This window comes from Channa argus, chromosome 20 (assembly GCF_033026475.1).
Source record: "Channa argus isolate prfri chromosome 20, Channa argus male v1.0, whole genome shotgun sequence".
Classification (NCBI taxonomy): domain Eukaryota; kingdom Metazoa; phylum Chordata; class Actinopteri; order Anabantiformes; family Channidae; genus Channa; species Channa argus.
The window spans coordinates 15,613,430-15,621,462 of record NC_090216.1 but is presented as its reverse complement, the minus strand read 5'-3'; the positions used below and the strand labels follow the sequence as shown (position 1 = coordinate 15,621,462).

Here is an 8,033-nt window from a genome sequence, read left to right as displayed (position 1 = left end):
TGTTAATGGAATACCGACAATTATGAGTGTGAGATCTAAAAAGAACTGTGTGTCATCACAGTTTATTTACCCGGCACGTAGCTCATGCCTGTGACATGACGTGAGTCGTCTGCTTGGCTGCTGAGTTGTCTGCTGTTGGAAAACATCCATCTGAAACATGTCATCTGTCCTGTGCTTGTTACAACCATTTCCCCTGTCATGTGAGCGCTGCAGAGACTGATGGCTTTTTCAGATGGGACCGTGTGCTACTTGCTCTTGACCGCAGCAGGCCTCCTCTCCACTTTTTGATGTCTTCCATCTGTCTGTCCCGCTTGTGTACTGACTCCATTTCTCTTCTTTCATATTGTTTTTCTTATTTCCTTTTAGTATTTGAGGAAAAAAGAACTACAGTAATCTCAGGGTGAAAATGGTGAAAGTAGAGCTGCAAGTGTTCAGATTCCTCATAAAGAACTTCCTTCCCCTCCACAGAACATTCAAACAAAAACTAAACTAAAGCTAGTTCAAAAGTTCTGTTCAAAGCAGTTGTTGATGAAACAGTTGCAGGTCAGATACATCTAATATTAATAACGTAGCATTTTCTGTGTCAGTCCTTCATCTTGTAATAATTTTGAATGAGTTTCATACCAAGTTCTCTGTTGTAAGAATCCCCATTTTTTTCCACATTGTTTGACGTTGCAGTATCACACACACACATATTTTTTTTTTCACTTTGATGTCATTTGCAACAAAGTATCTCAAACAATTCAAGGTAGTAATGTAGAGTATACACAAAAACAGTGTTATAATATTGTGGCTGAGGTCCAAATACAAAGACCTACTGCTCCAACATGGAGCAACTGTGCAAAACACTGAGTACAGCCTTGTTTAAACAACCTGCTGAATGCTGTGTGATAAAGTAATGTGGTACTAAATACAGTATATTGTCCAAGTGTTTCTACCTTGGACTTGCTTCTTCTTTAGGTAGCAGCTAAACCAGACCTCCCACATCTTCAACGCAACACTTTCACAGACTTCACTTCAAACCAAACCTGACCGACATCTGTCTGTCTTTCATTTCACAACAACAAACATTTGAGTTATTTTAATTGCACTGCTTATCACTAATCTATTTATGCAGTGTTACACTCTCAAATTATAACCATAAGGGTGAATTATAGTATATTTTTTTACTTGAGTACTGTAGTTGTCATACACTGATCAGCCACACCGTTACCACTGGTGGTCTAAATAATGTCATGAAGGACAAGGGTCAGCAGCAAGTACATATAGTCAGTACTACTTCAAAGATACTACTTCAAATGTTTTAATCTAGTAGATTTTCTATATTTTACCTAATGTACAACATTAAAAGTATGTATTTTAAACAATACTGATTATGGTAATTATGGCAAATTCTCTACATTAATTTATAAATAATATAAAGGTCAAAGGTCGGTAACTGCTGACATGTGGTTAACCCACAATAATACATCAGCGTTTATTATTTGAAAAGATTTTTATAAGAAGACCACCAGGTAATATTAATGTTGTGGCTGATTGGTGTTTACCTGTACATAACAGTGAGTATAAACAGTGTGCAGCACTGTGGTTTCACTGTTTAGTTTTTCCCAGTACTCACTCATACAATTCAAGTGGCGTATCTTGCCCCGTATCCACGGATACACTGCACTGTTTGCAGTAAACTACTCATTTTGGTTGAGTTGATAAGATAAATGTGCAAGTCTGATGCGGATTTTATTGACATGTGCCTATTATAAATAAGGTTTCTGCAGAAATCCAAAATGTTTGGGCTTTAAGTAAAAGTAAAAAGGACTAAAATAATAAACCTAAAGTATCCTAAATTAAAGTACATTATATTATTAGATTAAAATTGATTAATCACCAGTGTTTTACTGTAGCTGGTGCATGATAACATATCATCTTTCATATCAACTTTTAATTTATAACTGCAATAAGTAACTAGTAACTAAAGCTGTCAAATAAATGTGGTATAGTAAAAGTTTAATATGGCTCCAGATTGTAGTTGAGCAAAAGTAACCCAAAAAAGTACTTATGTAATAAGTTGACTTATTATATTGGTTACTTTTTACCTCTCCTCTACGAGATGTATTGTATACGAGTCCTGAGTTTTCTTCCTACAGGATGATGATGATGATGATGATGATGATGATGATGATGATGATGATGATGATGATGATGATGGTGGCGGATGAGTGTGTTTCAGGACAAATTTCTCTAAAACAGTCGTGCTTTTCAGTGAGATGAGCTGTTATATATATATATATATATATATATAAGTTGTTTTTTTTTTTTAATTATAGTCTGGGGTTAGATTGCAGCTAAAAGTATCACTTCCTAGAATGTCTTGATTGGTAAGTATGGGGTCAGTATACAGAATAATGTACGATGCCTTTTCATTAATGTGACTGTATGCATTATCAGACTTGATACTGGGATTTCTTATTGGTATTAAAGAAGCATTTCATATATTTTCAAAGTACTGCATTGCACGTTGTACAGCAAGTTTTACAATATCATTGTGTCCTCATGAACACTCAGACATGAAAACAATCCCATACATGTAGTTCAGACTAGTTTTTTTTTTGCGCCTTTAACTTTGCATGCAATCGTGTCATTTGAGCTCTGTCACTACTCTCACTGGCAAATGTTCCTCTCTTCTCAACAAATAGTGACTGATAGTTTTTCCAGTAATTGTCCTGTATCTTGTTTCTGTTGCGCCAGTGGCATTTTTTTTGTATGTTTGTCAAGAGCCTGTCGTAGATCCGAATGTGTCGCCATATGTGAACTGAAAATGTAAAATGATCTGTGTATTACTCTCAGCTGACTCCTTAGCAAACCTCCTCTGCTTTCATTAGGTTCTTCCGTTATCACAGCCATTGGGTATTTTCTGCTTTTCGTTGCGATGGACTATGTGAGGCCACAGTCCATCAGCAGTCATGTGCTACAAAGTAAGTGTTGGCTTCAGCCCTGCCTCACACATTGGGCTCCTTAACCCTCCATAAATGGAGTGCTGCCTCCAGTGAGCATGAAAACATTGTGTCTCCTAACACATAATCCACATCATAGGAAAGTGGTGTTTGGTCCCCCGGCAGCATGACATCATTGTGTTTCCCTTCCATGACCTTCGTCTGATGCCAGCTCCGAAGGCCTGACGGGAGGGGTCTGCCCTCCAAGTAGCTTGTGCCCACTCCCATATTCAATATCTATCTCTTTACCAAATTCCCATGTTGTCACCTTTAGCTTCACAAACACCAAACGGCCTCCTTGTCGCTATCCTTTAAGATTTCTGAGACTTTGCAAAACTTAACACAGAATCAACATAATAGGAATTTAAAAGGATTTATGACATATACATACATACATCCTTTTAATGGGCCTATATGCAAATACACATAGCTCAACAAAGCCATAAGAAAATCCTTATTTCTCAGAAATTATGAAAAGCATTAAGAGAATAAAAAAAAGCTGACAATTTTGGCACTTGTTTCAGAAGCATGTTCTGCCAATTAATGCTCTTGTAAATTCACTAAAATGGTCAAAATGAGGTCCTCAGAGTAGTCCACATTAAAGAGCCACGGTATTTTCTCTCTTAAAGCAGAGGGAGTAAGACACAGCTATGACCTAGTCCCCATTAAAAGCTTCATAAAGCTGATCTTTATCGATTGCCTATTGCACTGGGTTGCATTAGATTGTGTGTTTATGTAATTGTCTCCATATCCACCCACACTGAGTATAAATCCCAAATGTCAACTCTGAGAAAACAGCCTGATGGGAGATTTCAGCTAAAATGTGAAAAGAACCTAAGTTGGACTCATGACGTTTGTCATTGGACATCAAAGCCGGAGCTTTGCAGTGGACTTGTCATGAATCACCGCCCTCCCCAGTAGGATTTTGTCTAAGCAGAGCCTGTCCACCCCACTTTGATTTAGCCACAGAAATAAATTCTGATTATTTTCAGTAGTTTTACTACACTTGTGATGCTATCGAGTGCCCCCCCTCCAGGCCCCCCCAGGGCCTCATCACCCCCTGCTGCTACCAGCTGAGAGAGGGAGAGGGAGGAAGAAAATAAAAGCAGAAGGGGGAAAAAAACAAGGCTTCGGGGAAAACAAACACTAGTCCTGCTTCTTGGGAGTCTTTCCTTAACCATTTCATTTACCCTGGCATGTGGAAAAATATCTGCTCTGCTTAAAGCCTTTTCCCTGTCACACAGTTTTCAGATTCAGCACCATGGATAACTGAAAATATCACTTAGGAATTCATGACAAAAGTCTTTTTTTTTCAATACCATTTTCTTTTTTATTGCAAATACATACACAAAGGATTCTTTAAAGACAGTACAAATACATGGCAGAAACGCAGAAGAAAAAAAAAAAGCGTATCGGGAACAACAGCTCTTTGATATTGGGAGAAAAAGGAAATGGGGGGCTTGCACAGCAGAAAGAAAGGACGTGCTGATCACACAAACAGAGAAGCCTGAAAACTGAGTTAGCATTTTCCAGTTCCTTATGCCATATTTAAAAGTCCAACTCAGAGGAAATTCACAAATAATCTATATGCAGTTCATTACATGGCCCGTTCAGAAAAAGGCAAATACATAGTTAAAGTAGACATTTAGATAAGATAAATAATTGAACAAAAGAAGATTACAGCGTGTACCATTTGTCCTAGTACCCCCTGGGCTGAAAAAAAAAAAAAAAAAAAGAAATTATATGTCATCTACATTGAGAAAAAGACAATTCATTAGTTATGAGAATAGTATGTAAAATAATTACTTCAAAATAAAATTAAAGCTAATAAATAAATAAAGTTTAAAGTTGGGTTTGACCTGGGATGGGGGGGATTGGGGGTGGGGTGGGGTACGGGGGTGGAGCGTGCACTGGACACCAGCATGGTGGGAGACTGCACGGGGACACCCAAAGGGGTCAAAGGTGACTTCCTGTAGCTGTCAAACACGCTGTCGGACGGTAAGTGTAATCTCAGCTGTGGCCATTCCATTCACACACACACACACACACACACACACACACATAGAAAATGTAAAATCCAAGGCACGGATGGTGGAAGGGGGCTGCAGTGTCCCCCCCGTCCAGACAGCACAGCACTTTGAAAACCAGTCTCCCTCCCTCTCTTTCTCTGTATTGCCTCATAGCTTTTCCAATGATCATGACAAATAACTTGAAAAAATTTTTTTAAAAATCAACAGCATAACAACTTAAATACAAACCATACGTGTTCAATGGCACAGAAAAAAAACAAACAAAAAAAAAGGAAGCAACAAAATAAATCAAGAGAACCAGACGCTGCACCACCACAAGGGGTTAGTTGCCGAACTGGTAAAAATATAAAGCTTTTTGTTTTTATCTACAGGTACAAATAATTACCCAAACCCACCCCCCACCCCCATGGGTTACAAACTGCCAGCGTATAAAGAAAAAAAAAATAGAGAACAAAAATCAAACAAAAGAAACAGTACCTACTGAAATATCAACAATCAATAAGTCCTCACAGAGGATTTAAAGTCTTTTCTTCTCTCTAAAAATATATATTGTTTCTATCATGATACAATAGCAAGGCACGGCGTGAGCCAATCCCAAGTCAAGCTCTCCTCTTCTTTGAATTCAAGTGTCTGATTCAGGGGAAGAACTTCCCTGGAGTAAAGTGTGTGTGTGTGTGTGTGTGTGTGTGTGTGTGTGTGTGTGTGTGTGTGTGTGTGGGGCTGTACATGTCTCAGTTTGTGTGTCAGTCTGTCGGGCGGCTCAGGGTCTAGTGAGCTGGGTGTAAACCGGAGCCTGCTCCCAGTGCTGCGGGCTGCTCTGGGGGATGGAGGGGACCCCTGTGTTGTCGGCTATGGGCGTGTACATGGGCCTCTGGCTGGGGTTGCTCATGTAGCTGAAAGTTGAGTACAGCCCCGAGCCCTGCCCAGCCCCGGCATGGCTGTAGTAGGAGGCGGTGGTGCTGCTGCCCCCCTGGTGGTCAGGGTATTCATACTGCTGTGCCCTGGAGATGGCTGTGTAAGAAGGGGAGGGGCTGTAGTGCTGCAGGTTGAAGGGGCTGTAGGCGGCGTGCTGAGGAGAGCCCTGCTGCTCACTGTAGTGGCTCGGGCTCAGCTGCTCGGTCTTGATTTGGGTCCTGTGCTGGGCCTGAGCTGCCTCTGAGCTGCCGCTGCTGCCCAGGTTGGTAAGAGTGTGCGGCGGCTGCTGCTGCTGCTGCTGCTGCGGCGGCGGCTGCTGTCCCTGCTGGTTCTGGCCTTTATTCATCCAGGCTGCGGCGCCTCCTGCCTGCGGGCTGACCGGAGCGCCGCTGCTGATGCTGTAGCTGCCCGTGTAGCCGACTGGCGTGGCGCTGCCAGGGCCGGCTGGGTGCCCGTTGGGTGGCAGGTACTGGTCAAACTCATTGACGTCAAAGGTCTCGATGTGGGAAATGACGTCGCTGCTGAACTCACCGATATCCACATCACGGAAGTCAATGTTGAGTGGACGCCCGCTGGAACCATCAGGCAGAGAGCGGAGCCCCCCTTCACGTTTTAGGTCCATCTTGCCTGAATTGACATCAGTCTTAGGGGTGGTGGGAGGGGTGGGAGGCCCCTGGGAGCCTGAAAGTTACAAAAATTAATTAGCCTTTTTATGTTTCAGATTAGACAAATCCCATTGTATTCATTGAGTTTGCTTTTCAGATGTGTGGTGTCTAAGCAAACAACAACATGAGAAAGAAATGAGTGGAGCTGAACTAGGAGATGCATTTTCTCTGAGGCATCACAGTGAGTGACATGTCCAGCTACTGCCTTCTGTTCTCTGCTCACCTGAGTGCTCACCCGGAGAGTGCACCTCTCCCATGCTGGAGGCTGGAGAGTCCGCCTGCAGAGCTTTGAAGATGGCATTAGGGGAAATGTGCGTCTGCTCACTGCCGTCCTCCGGCTCGCTCTGTCCATTCTTCACAGACTTCCTCCGCCGGGGCTGGTATTTGTAGTCCGGGTGATCCTTCTTGTGCTGGACACGGAGCCGCTCAGCCTCTTCCACAAACGGCCGCTTCTCGCCTTCATTGAGAAGTCTGTGCGTAAACAGAGCCATTATTGTGGTTATGTCTCTAATTTACGGCAGTGAAACACATTGGTCTTGTTTCATAAGCTGTGACTACACCAAAAGCCAAAGAAGGAATCTGAATGAAAATACTGGTGAAGCTTTAAGGACTTTACGAACACGAACGCGTAAAAGTGAAGCGGTAAGAACTGGCATTGACACTCACCTCCAAAGCTTCCCCAGGGTTTTGCTTAGCTCTGCGTTGTGCAGGTGTGGGTACTGATCCGCGAGCTTCCTCCGAGCAGCCTGAGCCCACACCATGAAGGCATTCATCGGTCTCTTAACGTGAGGCTTGTTCTTAGTAGATCCATTAACTCGCACCGGCATAGGCACAAGGGTCCAGTCGTAGCCCTTGAGCACCTGGGACACAGCTTCGCGGATGCAAGCGGGAAACTTATCATCCTCGTCCTTTTTGAAGTCGCCCAGGCTTCCGTCCGCTCTGAGCAGCCCGTTCTCTGACGGCCGGGTGTTCTCGGTGTCGGAGCCCGATCCAGACGGGCACGGAGAGCCCGCGGAGTCTTCGGACATGGTCGGGCTCGGGGCATCAGAGAGACACTTGTCTTGTTCCTCCGTCATCTTCAGGTAAGGGTCGAGGAGATTCATACGAAAAACTGTTTGGTACCAAATTACGCGTGAAAACAGGGGGCCAACGCTGCGCTCTCGCGAGAGGAAAAGGGTCACTGAAAGCGACTTTACCTTGTCAGGATGGGTTTGATCAAAGACTCTCCGAGATGAGTGCACAGAAAAGGCAGTTGATTGTCTTTCGCTAAGGTGCGCAAAAAGAAGGGAGCGACTGTCTTCCCGCGCGAGTCGGACAGACTCACGCGTACTGGATGAGCGCGTTTCTTGAAACGGATCCGCACTTAAATTAGTTAAAAACAAGCCAGTCGGTAAAAGTCTGCATTCAAATCTGCACCATGAAACCGTAAAGTGCTC

General features: G+C 43.1%; 1 protein-coding gene across 1 annotated transcript; it reads right to left on the bottom strand.

The window, feature by feature from the left end:
- Positions 1 to 4,291: 4,291 nt before the first annotated feature.
- On the bottom strand, positions 4,292 to 7,833 carry LOC137105945 (transcription factor Sox-9-like). Its single transcript, XM_067488794.1, has 3 exons — positions 7,264 to 7,833; positions 6,821 to 7,068; positions 4,292 to 6,613 (listed from the first exon to the last, which is right to left on the bottom strand). Exons 1-3 carry the CDS (start codon positions 7,698 to 7,700, stop codon positions 5,778 to 5,780), a joined length of 1,521 nt encoding a protein of 506 aa, XP_067344895.1. The 5' UTR covers positions 7,701 to 7,833; the 3' UTR covers positions 4,292 to 5,777.
- Between the last annotated feature and the right edge of the window lie 200 nt (positions 7,834 to 8,033).